Raw genomic sequence first — 16,359 nt, 5'->3', positions numbered from 1 at the left:
GTAGATGAAATCGGAACTGCTCTGGCTGCTGTGGGGGTGGAGGGTCTGGTCCCCTCAGGTCCCCTCAGGTCCCTCCTCAGGGCTCTGGAAAGCCGCTGGAGAATCCTGGGAGAACCCTAGTGCACAGCAGGCCCTCCCGCGCTTACCTGATGTCAAAACGCAGCAGCAAGGCGATGAAGATCCCTGCGGGAGAGAGCCAGAGTTAGAGGGGAGCATGGGTGGAGGCTGCGAGCTAACAGGAGACTGGGCTTGGTCCCCAACCTGAAATTCCCAGTCATGGAGCAATTACTGGGGGTCAAATGAGTGGCTGATGCTGCAAGTGCCAGTGGAAATTCCATTTTTCAACCTAGAATAATAAGTCAAGTCCTGGGATTTTGCTTTGGCCCGGGACTACAATGACTGAGCATCTCAGCACCACACTATGTCACACTGGGTCTCTTGTCCCAATGTTTACTGACCACCTATTAAGCACCAGGCACAATGGCTAAGCTCTCAGAGTTCAGCCAAAGGAGCAGAGGGGAGACATGCTGTGACATACTTCAAATAGTGATAAAAGTTAGTGAGGCTTCTAACTGTGAAGGGGTGCTTCCTGTGTCACGGGGAAATGTGCTGTGATGAACCCAGCCTGCTGGTAGAAGAGGGGGATAAAGGAGGGCTTCTTGGAAATGACCCGTCAGGAGAGGAGACTGTGTGTGTGAAGACCCCAGGAAAGAGGGCTTGGCAGGGGAGTGGGTAGGGACTGGAGGGCCAGTAAGGCTGGCAGCAGATGCAGGCTTGGGCCAGCCGTGCAAGGCACCAGGCTCTATGGGGATGAGCTAGGTCTACACCCTGAGCAGGAGACACACTAAAAGAGTTCTAGGGAGGAGAAAATCTAAAACAGATTTTGAAAAAGACTCCTGTGCAGCTGCCTGGCAGGAAGCGGGAGAGGGGAGCAGGAAGCTGACAATCAGGAGGCTCTGCAGAGCTCAGGAGAGGAGGGCAGTTCTGCCCACCCTCCGCATTCCTACTCACTGTTCAAAACCACACTCCCACCCAGAGGCCGCTAAGTCCCTGAGACATGGTCAGCTGCTCCAGTCATTACACTCACATCGCAGCATGTGTGTGTCTGTCTCTTTCACTGGTCTTCAGGATCATACAGGGCAGAGGCTGAGTCTCATTTAGCTAAGGGTAAGTTCTCAAGATAATCAGAAGCACCAAGTGACAACAAATGACTGTGTGTGCATTTTGCAGTGCTGGAGATTGAACCCTGGGCTTTGTGCGTGCTAGGCAAGTGCTCTACCACTGAGCTACACCCACACTCCCACAGGATTACTTCAGAAGAGGGAAATGAGCTGGGTGTGGGACTCATGCCATTCCAGTGGCTTGGGAGGCTGAGGTAGGAGAATCAAAAGTTCAAGGCCAGCCTCTGCAACTTAGTGAGACCCTGTCTCAAAATAAAAAATAAAAAGGGCTGGGGATATTATTCAGTGGTTAAGCCCCCAAGGCTTCAATCTCTAGTACCCATGAATAAAGAAATGAAAGAGAGAAATAAGTCATTCCACAGTGAAGCCTCTGTGAGGAGGAAGGTGGTGGACAGAGACCAATGCTGCTTTCTGAACAGAGGCAACACTCTGCGCCTCCTGGTGGCCGAATTCTACAAATGTTTCCTATGTAACAGAGGGTCCAGAGCTCTGGGCTAGGGTTTTTTTTTTTTTTTAAATACTGGGGATTGAATGCAGGGGTACTTTACCACCAAGCTACATCTCCAGCCATTTAAAATTTATTTATTTACTTTATGTGTTCTAAATAAATACATGAGAGCAGAATGCATTTAAATTTTTTTAAAAAAATATTTTTTAGTTGTCAATGGAATCTTTTTTTTTTAATATTTTATTTTTTTGGTTTTAGGTGGACACAATATCTTTTTTTTTTTTTTTTAATATTTATTTTTTAGTTTTCGGCAGACACAACATCTTTGTATGTGGTGCTGAGGATTGAACCCGGGCCGCCCGCATGCCAGGCGAGCGCGCTACCGCTTGAGCCACATCCCTAGCCCCAATAGGACACAATATCTTTATTTTTATTTTTATGTGGTGCTGAGAACCAGTGCTTCACGCATGCCAGGTGAGCGCACTACCACTTGAGCCACATCCCCAGGCCCATTATTTTATTTCTTTATCTATTGATATGTGGTGCTAAGGATCAAACCCAGTTCCTCACATAGGCTAGGCAAATGCTCTACCATTGAACTACAACCCCAGCACAGTAGAATGCATTTTGACACATCATACATAAATGGAGCATAACTTCTCTTTCATCTGGCTGTCCATGATGTAGAGTTACACAGATCATGTAATCATATGTGCACATAGGGTAACAATATCCATTCATTCTACTATCCTTCCTACACCCATGCCCCCTCCTCTCCCTACACTCCCTTCTGTCTAGTGCAAAATACTTCCATTATCCCCATCGCCTTATTGTGCCCAGCTGTTTAAATTTTTTTTTTTTTTTTTTAATTTGAGACAGCATCTCAGAAAGTTGCTTAGGGCCTTGCTTATTTATTGAGGTTGGCCTTGAACTTGCAATTCTCTTGCTTTGACCTCCTGAGTCTCTGGGCTTACACAGAGAGTGGAACTTTCATTCCTAACAGTCCATCTGGTCTTCAAAACAAAGCTCTCCTGGGACTGTGAGGGCGTGATCAAGTTACATTTATTGTGGCTGCTGAAAGATTGGTAGATATATATGGATTTGGGAGGGATAGACACGCAGATGTCCTGTTTGCCTTAAACCCAGGACTGTGACCAACAAGGACTGGGGAATTCTGTGGGGGGTGCCTGTGACAGATCATCCTCCGGTGAGCCAAATGGTTCAACGGATGGCATTTCTTCTGTCTGGTGGAGTGGCTTTCTCCTGGTTACGGGGGGAGCCAGTCACCCCTCCTCATAGCACTGCAAATTACAGAAATCCTTGAGTTCCAGCTCATACCCTCAGACCCTCATGGCCATGGCAGGTGGAACCAACTCTCTGAACTTCAGTTTTCCTGTCTTTACAATGGACCTCATGGGGCTGCCAGGAGCAGTGAAGACGACAGACAGACAGCACCTGCCTCGGTGCTCGATGCACAGCAGGTGCTTGACAATTGGCAGCTGTCATGATTATTCTATAGTTATTGTTATCACTATCAAAAGTACAGTTTTGGGGGGCTGAGGTTGTGGCTCAGTGGTTGAGCGCTTGCCTAGGATGTGCAAAAGCCCTGGGTTCCATCCTCAGCGCCACATAAAAATAAATAAAGGTATTGTGTCCAACAACAACTAAAAAATAATTTAAAAAATAAAAAGTACAGTTCTGGGGCTGGGGCTGTGGCTCCGTGGCAGAGTGCTTGCCTGGCATGTGTGAGGCACTGAGTTCCATCCTCAGCACCACATACAAAAATAAGCAAATACAAGAAGTCATGCTGTCCATCTACAACTAAAAGAAAAAAAAAAAAAATTAAAAAAAGAAAAAGTACAGTTCCAATGGTATAACTTTTTTGTTGTTGTTGTATTATAATTTTATTTTATTTTTGGTTCCAGGGATTGAACCCTGGGGTGCTTAACCACTGAGCCACATCCCCAGGTCATTCATTCATATATATATGAGTGTGTGTGTGTGTACACACATGTATACACAGATATTTTTTTCCCCCTGGGGATTAAACCCAGGGCCTTGTGCATGCAAGGCAAGCACTCTATTAACTGAACTATATCCTCAGCCCTATATTTTATTCTGATACAGCGTCTGCTGAGTTTTTAGGGCCTTGATAAGTTGCCAAGGCTGGCTTTGAACTTGAGATTCTCCTGCCTCAGCCTCGAGTGCTGCTGGGATTACAGGCGTTCGCCACGGTGCCCAGCTGCTGCATTATAATTATAGACATCAGTGAGACTCATTGTTACGAATCTGTACATGCTCATGATTTAACAATATAATTTGGTTAATACTGTTCCCCAGTATTTCCCCTCACCCTACCTGGGTTCCCTTCCTCTTACTCTACAGGTCTTTTCATAACAATCACCCCCATCTTTCTTTTTCTTTATCCTCTCTAGTTTCCATATATGAGAGAAAACCTGATCTTTGACTTTTTAAGTTTGGCTTACAAACATGATAATTTCTAATAGTCCCTTCATTTCTAAGTGTTTTCTCACTGGTGAAACAGGGCAAGCCTCTGCTTCACATATCTGTCACGAGATGAAAGAATTGTAAACAGAATTACATACCACATCCTCAGTTATTAGAACTGTTATTACTTCCTACAATGGGAAAGAAGTTGGCTTTTTATTTTTTCCATGTGTTATTCTTTTTAGCTGGCTTCCAATCTTCTGACTTCTGACCCTCTTCAGTTCTGAGCCTGATACTAGGGAAACCAGTAAGGCCACTGGTGCTCACTCTGCTGTCACTCAGCCCAGGTCTGTAGACAAACTGCCTCCAGAGATCAGCGCCTTCAGCAGCCCTGAGTGGGAGTGTGGCTCTGGCCTGGGAATTTGAAATGCTGGTGCCCCAGGGTGAGGCAAGCTGATGATGTGAGGGATGCATGTCTGTGCTTGGAACTATGGACAAGGCCCCTATGTCATATCCCATGGGAACACTGACCAGCACCCACATGTAGAGAGAGACAGGGCTCAAACGCTAGTTTGTACAACAAAGTACACGGGGGCCTACATCTCTATGCATGCAGGTGCTCTCTCTGAGGCTTCTCAGAACAGGGGGCGGTGGAGCAAGGGGACTTTGACAGTTCTAGGACATCTGTAATCCTTGGAAACACTGGGAATGTGTATGCACAAGAGGCGTCAAGTTCTTTTAAGATTGTCATAGGATGGGCTTTTTCCCAGAGTGTATCTTAATCTGTATTAGTCTTTCATTGTACATTTATTCTTTTTTCTTGGCAGTACTGGAATGGGACTGAACCCAAGGGGTTATACATGTTAGGAAAGTGCTCTACCATTGAGCTCATCCCCAGTCTTATTTTGGTAGTTCTTGAGTTATCAACTGGACCAGAGCTCCATGGGGATAGCATTTCTCTCTTTTTATTTTGTACTGGGGATTGAACTGAGAGGTACTTTACCACCACTGAGCCACACCCCAGTCCTTTTCATTTTTTATTTTATTTTGTTTTTTAAAGAGAGAGAGAGAGGGGAGAGAATTTTAATATTTATTTTTTAGTTTTCGGTGGACACAACATCTTTGTTTTGTATGTGGTGCTGAGGATCGAACCCGGCCGCACGCATGCCAGGCGAGCACGCTACCGCTTGAGCCACATCCCCAGCCCTCATTTTTTATTTTGAGACAGGGCTGCTTAGAGCCTTGCTAAGTTGCAGAAGCTGGCCTCAAACTTGTGATCCTCCTGCCTAAGCCTCCAGAGTTGCTGGGATTACAGGTGTGCACCGTAGTGTTTGGCCCTCTATAAGGACAGTTTTGCTTGCTGTTGTCTGCCCAGGGCTCTGCTCAGGGCTTGGCACATGATTCATACTCCAAAATGTGTGCTGAGGTGGAATCCTTCATTAAACCCTGGGCTGACCTTTTTCTCACTCCCTTTCCCAAAGAGTACAGCTGTATTTCACAGTACTCCTCCTTGTTCTAGAGAACCCTTGCACCACAGCCCACGCCCCAGAAGTCACCTGGAATGACGATATCTCCGAGTCCCAGCATAGCAAAGTTGTCTGCTTCAAGGCCCTTCTCCAGCAGGTCCTGGGGAAACACCACTGCAGGGAGAGAGAGGGGAGGAGTTGGCTGGAGCCCAGCTTACCCAGACTCCCCACCCCGACCCCTGCTGTATGAAATGCACACATCTGTGTTTCTCGGGGGCAGGGGGCTGATGATCGCAGGCCTGCTGGCAACAGCTCCATCTGGAATCACAGCTGGTTAGAGTGGGGAGAAATCTGGGGTCAACTAAGCTGAGGGTTTAATGCCTTTGTTGACCACACAGTTCTGACATCCATAGGTTTTCCATCTGACAACAGGAGTGTGGACAGATGGCGGTACTTGTTCTGAAGCAGTGTGAACCTGGGCTATGGACTCTTTATGTACCAAGGGAGAAAAGGCCATGCCACTGCAAATTCTTTGATTAAAGTCCCTTACTTAGAATCCTGCTGCAGCTGTTAGCAGGGAAGTGGTTACAAGTGGGCTTTAGGACCGGCGCCTGGCTCTGCTGTCTTGTTGCACAGGTTACTCGGCTGCCTTAGTTTTCTTACTTGGAAGCACTCCCACGGGGTGGTACTGAGGGTTAGATAACCTGAACCACAGTACTGGCTGCTATGCCATGTCTTCTAACCCGTCCCCGATTTTGTATCTTCCTGGTGGTGGTTTGAATGTGGTGTATGACTATGCCAAAGAGGACAATCCTGTTTCCAGAATTCCTGCCTTTCTTTGTGTCTAGGGGTGTTTACATGGCTCAGCTCTGGGCAACACTATGCACACGGAGGTGCCCTGGGGCTCGTGCTAAAATGCCGAGATATCCCCTGTCTATGTCTCCCTTGTTGAATGGGACTCGAACCCATTTAGTATGACCTTCAGCATATGTGCTGTTTTTTTTGGGTACCAGGACATGAACACTGAGCTACACTGCCAGCCCTATTTTGTATTTTATTTTATTTTTGGTGCTGGGGATTATACCCGTGGTGCTTAAACACTTAAGCCACATCCCCAGCCCTTTTTAAATATTTTATTTGGAGACAGGGTCTCACTGAATTGCTTAGGGCCTCACTAAGTTGCTGAGGTTAGCTTTGAACTAGCAATCCTCCTGCTTCAGTCTCCCGAGCCTCTGGGATTATAGGCTTGTACCACTGTGCTGGGCTTTTGTATTTTATTTAGAGACAGGGTCTCATTGAGTTGCTTAGCGCCTCGCCATTGCTGAGGCTGGCTTTGATCCTCTTGCCTCAGCCTCCCAAGCAGCATCACCGCACCTGGTCCTGCCTCAGCCTCCCAAGCAGCACCACCTTCTGGGTAGCATGTGTGCTTTGCTATTGTTGTTGAAGATGGGGTCTTGCTGTGTTGCTCATGCTGGCCCCGAACTCTTGGGCTAATGTGATTTTCCCGCTTCAGCCTCTGCAATAGTTGGTACTACAGGTGCTATCATGCTTGACCAGCATTAATCATTCAGCTCTTGAGCCTCATTTCTAGAAGACAAGATCTAGGCCAGGTGCAGTGGTACATGCTTATAATTCCAGCTATTTAGGAAGCTAAGGCAGGAGCATTGTTAAGTTCAAGGCTGGCCTGGTAAACTCAGCAAGACCCTGTCTCAAAATAAAAAATAAAAAGGGCTCAGTGGTAGAGCACCTCTGGGTTTGATTCCCAGTACTGCAAAAACAAACAAACCAACAAACTTTAAGACAACAGATCTCCCCAATCTAGAAAATCAGATTCCAAGCACCAGAAACTAAATATGAACGTGTCACTTCCCTGTTCAGAGCCTTACAATGGCTCGTCCACTGCTTAATGGGCAGTGTCAAGTTCTTAGGCAGGAAATCTTGGCTTCTCCAAATCTGGCTTGTCTCCCTCTTTCCAGTCCCTTTCTTGCGGCCCTGCTGAACTCAGTTGCACTTCCTCTGTGCCTCTGTAGTTCTTTGCTCCCAGGGTGTCCCACGCGTTTTCCTGCTTCTAGCCCTTTGCTGAAGTGGTAGACTCTTCTCAAATACCCATGCTACCCTTGAATCCTTGGTAAATGAGCATTTCTTCTTTGAGACCCAGGAAAGGTACTCCTGACATCCTGGCTGGGATCGCCAGGCTCCCCCATCCCTGGGCTCACCTATCGTAGCTTGTGGGGCATGAATTTCATGTGGTTTGTCCAGTATCTGTGTCCTTACTTTAGAGAACAGTCCTCCCTTCCCTGATAAACTTAGTTCTGGAGGCTGCCAAGTCATACTCTGACTCCTGGCCTTGGGGAGGACAGTAAACCAGGCCTGGGGAATGTTGACCACCTTCCTGATACTATCTTCTCCTTCCTTGCTATCTTGTCTGACTGGTTCTGGCCCCCTTTGAGCCTCGTGACCCTGGAGGGTGATTTATGGTTAGTCTAGGGCTGAGACTCCAAGCTAATAGCGCTTTTCCTATCTCCCTTTCTAAAGCCCAATTTGGACTTGGGTCTGTCCAAATCCCAATATTGGTCAATAAAACATGAAGGAGGCTGAAAGGGGGATTTGAGGAGAAAGACTCCTTCCCTGATGGGACACAGTTTCCCCTTTGCGCCTCTGGACGTGGCCTGTGAGAAGCCAATGCCAGGAACTGTCATTCCATCTAGGGACCATGAAGGACTGAGCCAAGTGACAAGTGGACGGAGATTGGTGGGTTGGGTGAACCAAAATAACCCTGGCTCTTGGTGACTCCACTGAGGGTCATTAACCCACCCCTGACATTTCCTAGACCTGGGCTTGCTGTAGTATAACCAAATTTCCCCCTTCTTTAACGCTGCCAATAGTTGGGACTCCCCTAACCCTTTTCTTTTTAGCTGTGTTGGGGATTAAATCCAGGGTCTTGTGCATGCTTGGCAAGTGCTCTATCATTGGGCTACCCCCCTCACCCCCACACCTATTTGGACTCGGGTCTGTCTAAATCCCAATAATGGTCAGTGAAACATGAAGGAGGCTGAAAGGGGGATTTGGGGAGAAATACTTATGAACAATGGTTATGCTGAAGAACAAAACTAAGGCTGTGTAAGATGTGAGATGGGGAATACTGCTCTCAGTTCTCAGCACAGAGGTCTCCTGTTCTGGAAAGCCCCTGTCTGCCCCCCAACAGGCTGTTCCCCACTCCTGCTCATTTACCACTACACTGCATCATTACCAAGCAGCCCAAGGTCAGGGCCTGGGCAGAAGGCTGCTACTCATGAACACAGCCAAGAGAATCCACGAAGAAAAGGAAACCAGGCTGGAGAGACCCATGAGATCTTGGAGGAGGAAAAGGTATGTGAGGAGGAGATAAGGGAGAAGTATTGACCAAAACAGGGACCATAAGCCAACTGGGGAGGGCAGGGTGTGTTCCCCACTGTGGGGTTGATCACTTACATTTTATTGGCGCCTCAAATGACTTGGCCACAGTCACCATAACGTTGGTACCGAACACCTGGAGGAAGAAGAGAGGAGTCTGAAGGGAAGTGAGGGGCTAGATGGGAAAGAACAGTTGTCCTTGGACTTCTGGATGTGCTGCTGCCTGACATGTATGGGGAGTGGGACAGGCGGCTGGCAGGCCCAGAGCAGATCTGAGGTTGAGCAAGGTGGCCACTCATCCTGGTTCTGAGCAACAAAAAGAACTTCAAAGGTGACTGCCCCAGCCAGGTAGCCTGTCTGTTCAGGGTTCTGTCCCTTCTGAGAGATAAAAACCCTGGGCACAACCCACCCCATGGGAGAAGAGACCACCTGGGTCCAGGGAAAGTGTGCTTGAGCTGGGTTGACCTCAGTCCCTCAGTGGGGCCTCATAGAGTGAGTGTGGTAAGTCTTGAAGCCCAGGGCTGGTGTGCAGCCAGAGCACAGCCGGCCTGTCCTCTAGGTCAGGGACCTTGATGGACCCATTCTACCGCCCTTGTCTGAACATCCCTGAGCCTCAACTTGGTTTTTTACAGAGATGTGGGATTAAGTTATGCTTCTGCCAGGGCCATGAGGGTGGGTGAATGTCCCCAGGCACTGAATGCGATCTTACAGTTTGCCCCCGAGAGGACCAGCTCTGGGGTACTGACTTTCATCAGACAACTGCCATTTGGGCCAGAGAGACAGAGGAATAGGGAGGTAGGAGGTTAAAGCTGGAAATCCTCGGTGTCTCTGCTGACTCACCCAGAAGACGTCGTAGATGAAGAGTCCACCCAGCAGGATGCAACCGGTGCTGACGTTGTTCAGGTGCAGAAGTTCCACCCCATTAAGGGAGAAGGCCAGGCCAAAAAGATTGTTGGCAATCCAGTGCTGGGGAAAGGAAGGGGTGAGACCAGATTGCTGTGCCCCCATCACCCCAGCCTCCCTTTTTGCTCAGGTCTAACTACTTACCTTCCGCAGCAGGTACCAGACGCCAACGATGCTGCTCAGGCCCAGGCACACCAGGTCCTTAGTGTCAAACTCATAGTTGACGATCTCTGGGCAGAGAAGCCAGGTAAGTCCACTCCCCAGGGCGGGACTGTCCCTCCCACATGTCAGCCTCTGGACTGAGGAGGGCATGGCTGTGGGCACTGTCAGAGGCCCACAGGCCCAGGGGCTCAGCCGAGGCTGCCCCAGACTGGTGAGAATATTATGATGGGGAGAGCTCACTGGAGCCTCCCCTAGTCCCCCAAATTTTCTAGAGAAGGTTAAAGAGACCTAGAGAGAGTACGGATTTAATACAGGTTCAGTGGGAAGTGGTCCTTGGTGCTGGAAGCACAGGCTCTGCCACTGGTAGCTAGGTAACCTTAGGGAAAAGCAGTTCCCTCTCTGAGCTTCATCTGTGAAAAAAGGCAATAGCACCTCCCTCATAGGGCTGCTATGGGAGTGAGTCTGTCCTTACAATGTCCTTAGCACAGTGCGGGGTACACAGCAAGTACTCAATGCCAGCTGTTACTGGTCTTTAGCAAGGTCCTAGTACATTCTGGAAACTCTACTTTTCTACCAAAGAAATCAAGGTTATTGGCACCCCTAATTCATTAGCAGAGGAAGAAGAAGGAAAGAGATGGAGGACTGGAGAAAAGGCAGGAGGGAGTTCCTGTTGCTGCTCTTGTGGGGAGCCCCCGGTAGACATCCGGATGTCAGACCCATTCTCAGTTGCTTCCAAGCTTCCTAATGAGGAAGCCCAGAGAGGTGGTGAAGGTTGGCCAGGGTCTCAGGGTGCAGTCACTCCTTCCAGATTCAAGTGCAGCAGATTGCTGCTTGTCCCCCAATTTCTGTTTTCTCCTCTGTGGTAAGAGCACCCTAGTTTTTTTGTTTTTGAGGCATCTGTTGAATTTATTCAGCATAACCACAGAGGCATTGTCACCATGCTGTCACAAACAGACACAAAACACAAATACGACACAATATCCATATTTAGCACAAGTGGATTCTTCTAAGGCTCATTTATATGTCTTCATGTGCCACAGGCCATCATTTAAATAATGGATATTTTCAATGCCGATTCCTTTGTTGACTTTCTCGATATCTTCTGCAGACATCTTCATGACTCCGACACACAGAGCGTGCTGTTTTCCTTCTGCCATGACCGCAACAATTGTATCTTCCGCGGCGGGATAAAGCTTTGCGCCAGAAGAAGTTAAACCCGGGCACATGATATTTGCGCCACTGAGCACAAATTTGATGGCTCCTTTATCAACCTGCTGGTGTGGCAGGATGAAAGGGTATTTGTGAAGTAATCTTAAGGTTGGGTAAAAAGGCCCTTTTCTTTGTCTAAAAAATAGTAACTCTCCATTTACCGTAAGGATTTCCATATGCTCATGGCATCGGACTATTTTGACGGGATCTTTCTTCGGCATGATTTGATTAAGCCATGGCTCGATACCTGGAAATTGCTCTATCAGTTGGTTCTTGATGCCCTTAATAACTGAAGTTTTCAACTGGATGCAGTTGGATACATTTTCCTTTTCGTCAAATTTCTTGAACATGATCCAAGGCGAAGGAAGTGGTGCCGACTGGGGTGGGCAGCAACGAGAAAAAATGAGATGCGGCCAATGTCCGATGATCTCCGTGATCCAGGAAGGCCGGTGCGGATGGTAGCGGCCGTTGTCGCTAACCGGAAGACGGGTCAGCCGGCCGCGCTTTACGGCCCCGTAAAATGGACTACTTCCGCTGCTCTGAACCCCACGTCAGCGCTCGGCCGGATGTTCTTCCCACTAGCGATCCATTCCAGTGGGGGCAGCGGAAAGGGCAGGGCGTGGGCAGGAAGGAGTGACGGAGCAGCCGGTCAGGTGGCCGGAAGACTCTAGGGGCGCGGCTGGTGGTTCCTAACTGGACACGCTGCTGATGGTTCCTAACTGGACATGAGGCTGACCCGCTCAGGTCATGTTCTCCACCTTTCTCCAACACCCTCTGTAGCTAAATGAGCCGACGACAGGGATGCCTATCCTTCCCTCTGGCTGCAGTGTGAACTGATGGTAGACATCTCGGACCCAGGGGGGTCACCACTGAGTATGGCAGAGCTTGAGACAGATGGGGCTTGAGACCCTACAGACTCTACGGGGCAAGCTTAGCTTTTTAAAAGAAAACCCCATCAATCATTTATTTGGCACAGATGCACTAGAGATGCAGAGAGGGATCACAACATCGCTGCGCTCTAGGGACAAAGCAGGATACGCTAGGCACCAAGTGATACCTTCTGCAAGCTTAGAATTTCGGGGGACGAGAAAGAAAGAGAAGAGGGAGATCTTCCATTTGGTTAAGCCATTGATGATCTTGCTGTATTTGAACCCAGGCTGTAAATAACCTGTTAATCCCAGCCTCTCTTAAGGTCCCCATGGTTTTCATTAAAACAAACAAACATACAAAAAAAAACAAAACAAAAAACAACCCCCCCCCAAAAAAAAAACTGTGGAGTCTCCTTTTCCAAAATTTTAGGTGTGACCGTAATCACACTAAAAATAGACCCTATAAAATGGTCACAACAGAGGGGTTTTACTGAGTGCTTATGTGAGCCAGGCAGTGTGCTGGGTGCTTTCCACTCATTTATTCCTATTCCTAATAATTGTGCCTATGAGGAAGGTGCTAAATTATCAATTTTACTTCATAAATGGCAGGGGAAAACAAAACAAAAAATCCCCAACAAAATCACCCGGTGCTCAGGGAGGTAAGGCATTCACCTAGAGTCCCATGCCTAGGTGGTGGCAGAGCAGGGATATGAACTAAGCCATGAGATTCCACAGCCAGCCTCTTCCATCACTTATACTACTGAAGAACCCAATATTGGAAAGACAAAGGGGAGTGGAAGGGAAGACACCCAAGACATACCACAGGGAAAGTGGGTGGCACTGACCTTCCTTGTTTTCCCCAGAGCCCTGTGTGAAGAGCAGCTGAAACTGTCGATTTGGGAAGCTGGCTGGAAAAAACTTATTCATGAAGGGGCTGGAAGGAAAGACAAAGCTGGTCGGCAAACACAGCCCCCATGGGCGACCACGGCTCTCATAACCCCCACCAAGACCCATTTAAAGCTCTATCTCCTGGCACCCTCACAGCTGCCCTGCCAGGTTGGTGCTATTGTTCTCACTCTATAGATGAGAAAACCCAAGTTCTTAGAGGGTAACTTGCCCAGGGTCACATAGGGAGATAACGTCTGAGCCGAGATTCAAACCTAGGTGTCTGAACTCTTAGTAACTTCTATATCGCCTCTTTATTTTACCACACACAGATACAGAGTTTAGGCAGACAGACTTTTGTGTAAAACAGTTTTTAGATGAGTCAGGGATTCCCAAGTCTGGCCCACACACCACCTATATGAGAGCCCCTTGTCAAGAAGCTCATTCCTGGGCTCCTTTCTAGACCTACCAAGTCGGATGACCTGATAGTCACCCCACCCCACTCCAGAATTTGCTATCCTACTTTCCAGCAACAGGCTGAGTTTTACAAATACAGCTGGAATTGATCAGCCAGATGAATCATAGCCCCCAGGGCAGGATTACCCCCATATTCACTTCTTCCATGAGGCCTCACTTGTTCAAGACCAGCCTGGCCTCATGATTACCCAGTATGCCCCACTTCCTGGCCAGGCAGGGAACAGATGTTATTTTCCACACCATCTTCGGAGCAAGATAGCCTACAAAGGCCTCTTGGCCCAGCCTGGTCTTGGGATTGGTAATACTGTGGAGCGGCTACCAGCCTTGGCAACCCAGGCCTGAACCCTGCTTTGCCACACACCAGCAGTGTGGTCCTGGGAGAACCACTTCAGTGGCAGAGTCTTCTTGGGCTTCAGTCTCCTCACCTGTACGTAAGATCATAATACTACCTGTCTCAAATGGTTGTGTGACGATAGAAAGCAGGTAGATGAGCGGTTTAGCCCAGCCCTGAGTCTTGCAGCAGGGATGTTGAAGAACTGTGAACTTCTGTCATGGTGCACTCTTCTAGAGCCTCAGCTTGAAAGCATGTGACATCAGATCAAGTTGGTAATGAGGAAGGCAAATCCCAACTAACAAGTAAGCTGAGGAAGGCAGGAGGTGCCCAGGTCACAGTGGTAAAGGCAGGGATAAGGGAGCTCTCTTTTTAATAGCTTGCTGGCTTGAAGAAGGATGTGGATTCAAGAGTCATCTCTGGGCCTGTTTCCCCACTTGCCAAACTGCTGATCCTTCAAAGCCTACCAGGGCTTAGGTGTGAATATGAGAGGCCTTGTAAAAAGTGATGTGGTGGGCACGGCCTGGGGTCAGGAGGCAGCTTCCATAGCACAGTTTTGGGGTGGGAGGCAGAAGCTGGGATGGAGAGACTAGAAGCTACTTTCAGCTCAGTTTGCAGAAATTACTTTTGGGGAAGTCTAAAATCAGGGTGTGTGTGGTAGGTGTGGGTAGGGAGGTGACCTGAGGAGCTAAGACCTTCACCTCTTCTTTGGGACTGGCCTCTTCTTTGGGAGGTTAGTTCTCCACTTGTCAACCAGGAGAGTAGGGATGGTTAAGAACACGGGTGCTGGAGTGACACTTCGTAGATTCAAGTCTCAGTTTTCATAATAGTTGTGTGAACTTCTCTTTCCTCATTGGAAACACTACAACAATAGCTTTCTCATAGAAATATTAAAAGAATTAAGTGAATGCTGGGGATTGAATCCAGGATCTGATTCATGCTAATCAAGTGCTCTACCATTGAGGAATACCACTGGCCCCTTAGACTCAGGTCTTTGTTACTGAGCAAAGATGGGCTGCCGGGCATGGTGGCACATGCCTATAATCCCAGCTATTCGTGATTGAGACAGGAGGATTGAGAGGATTTATTTTAAAAAAATAAAAAGGGCTGGGATGTAGCTCAGTGGTAGAATCCTCCGGGTTCAATCCCAAGTACTGTATAACACAAGGGAAGTCACATGATCTTGCTGGTGTGAGTCTATAAACTTGAGGGTAGGGGCCCAGGTTATCATTTCTGACCCATCCGGGCTAGCCATGGTGTCTGGAGACACGTGGTAAATGCTTGCTGAACAACTCTGAATGCACTTTCGTAGAAGGCACAGATTCTTTCTTGTCTTTGATGGCTCACATTAAACCTAAAGGTCACTGCTTCCTGCTAAGAAACCACATCCTGGTGCCCTTATCTGGGAGTGGAAGGTAAGGGTTAGTGAAACTGATGATGTGGCTTGTTCCTCCTGGGGTGGCAGATTTGGGCCTTCTGTTCTCCCAGAGTTAGCTGCTTGGGATATAAGCTCAGTCAGCGGTGACAAGAAATAAGCCCAAGTTCCCTTGCCAGGAGGATGTCTGGGATTTGGCTAGGGCTTGAGTTTTGGTGACTATAGATGACTGAAGGCAGGCTGTGGTCCCTGCCTTTCCCCAGGACAGGGAGCTGTGGTTTGTTCTTGGAGGCCTGAGATGGGTGGAGGGATCCTGAAGGAAGCACAGCCTGGGCTGCCATGGCTTGGGGCTCAGCTCTGCTCAGTCTTTCCGCAGACCTCTCCTTTCCAACTCTCAGCACAACATAGGTCCGCCCTCCTTAAGCCTCCCTTTCCCTCATTTTTGCCCAAACTGAAGAGAATATTGGCTTTGGAGTCAGACAGACCAGAGCTCAAAACCTAACTCTGCTCTTATCAGCTGCAAATCCTGGTGGTCATACACCCCCTTCTGAGCTCCATTTCCGTCTTGAACTTTTGCACCTTATGAGAGTCCCGAGGAAGCTCATGTGACTTTCTTTGAGGAAAGTATTTAAGAAAATTCAACTTAATTGAAGAACAGTCAATTGAATCTTTGTATCAACTCTCTAAAAAATATGATTAATTGTATTTCCCCTTTTTATTAAAAATTATTTTCAAAAAAATTTCACTGGATTTCTTTTCCATATACATTTTACAATAACATTTTCATTCATTGGACAGTCTTTGGTTCCTATCAGATTTTTCAGTGGACAGTTCTGACCCTGAATGGTGAGCACACTTCTACCCGCAGCCATCCGTTATTTTAAAAGATCTAATTTTCCCAGGTCAAATTTTGTTGCTCTAAGTTTTATTAAGAAAATGATTTTTCTGTTAGTTTCTAGTCATTAACAAATTTTACAATGTGCAGTTTTAGCAAAGCTGATGGTTTTTTCTTTTCTTTTTAGTGGTACTGAGGATTGGATCCAGGGCTTCATGCACTCTACCACTGAGCTATACCCTAGCCCTTTTAAATTTTGAGATAGGATCTTGCCAAGTTGCCGAGGCTAGCCTCGAACTTGCAATCCTCCTGCTCATTCTGAGTAACTGGGATTATAGGCATATGCCACCGCACCTGGCTCTGTTGGTTTTTCTATT

At 47.8% G+C, this 16,359-nt stretch overlaps 2 protein-coding genes across 4 annotated transcripts in view; both read right to left on the bottom strand.

Annotated features, from left to right (window-relative positions):
* Hm13 (histocompatibility minor 13) overlaps positions 1-16,359 on the bottom strand; it is a 44,271-nt gene that overhangs the window by 10,725 nt on the left and 17,187 nt on the right. For all 3 annotated transcript variants that reach the window (XM_046433995.2, XM_046433997.2, XM_046433996.2), the window contains exons 4-9: positions 12,925-13,013; positions 9,984-10,069; positions 9,777-9,902; positions 9,015-9,072; positions 5,634-5,717; positions 147-183 (exon numbers count right to left, since the gene is read on the bottom strand). In XM_046433995.2, the coding sequence (XP_046289951.1) occupies positions 147-183; positions 5,634-5,717; positions 9,015-9,072; positions 9,777-9,902; positions 9,984-10,069; positions 12,925-13,013 (480 nt within the window). The remainder of the gene's footprint in view (positions 1-146; positions 184-5,633; positions 5,718-9,014; positions 9,073-9,776; positions 9,903-9,983; positions 10,070-12,924; positions 13,014-16,359) is intronic.
* Mcts2 (MCTS family member 2) lies at positions 10,076-12,918 on the bottom strand. Its single transcript, XM_046433998.1, has one exon. The coding sequence runs from the start codon at positions 11,558-11,560 to the stop codon at positions 11,015-11,017; it is 546 nt and encodes a 181-aa protein (XP_046289954.1). The 5' UTR covers positions 11,561-12,918; the 3' UTR covers positions 10,076-11,014.

This window comes from Marmota monax, unplaced genomic scaffold (genome assembly GCF_021218885.2).
Source record: "Marmota monax isolate L192 unplaced genomic scaffold, Marmota_monax_Labrador192_F-V1.1 WCK01_AAM20220418_F8-fsc00014, whole genome shotgun sequence".
NCBI classification, from domain to species: domain Eukaryota; kingdom Metazoa; phylum Chordata; class Mammalia; order Rodentia; family Sciuridae; genus Marmota; species Marmota monax.
The sequence above is the reverse complement of the archived record's forward strand: the minus strand, read 5'-3'. Positions and strand labels throughout refer to the sequence as shown.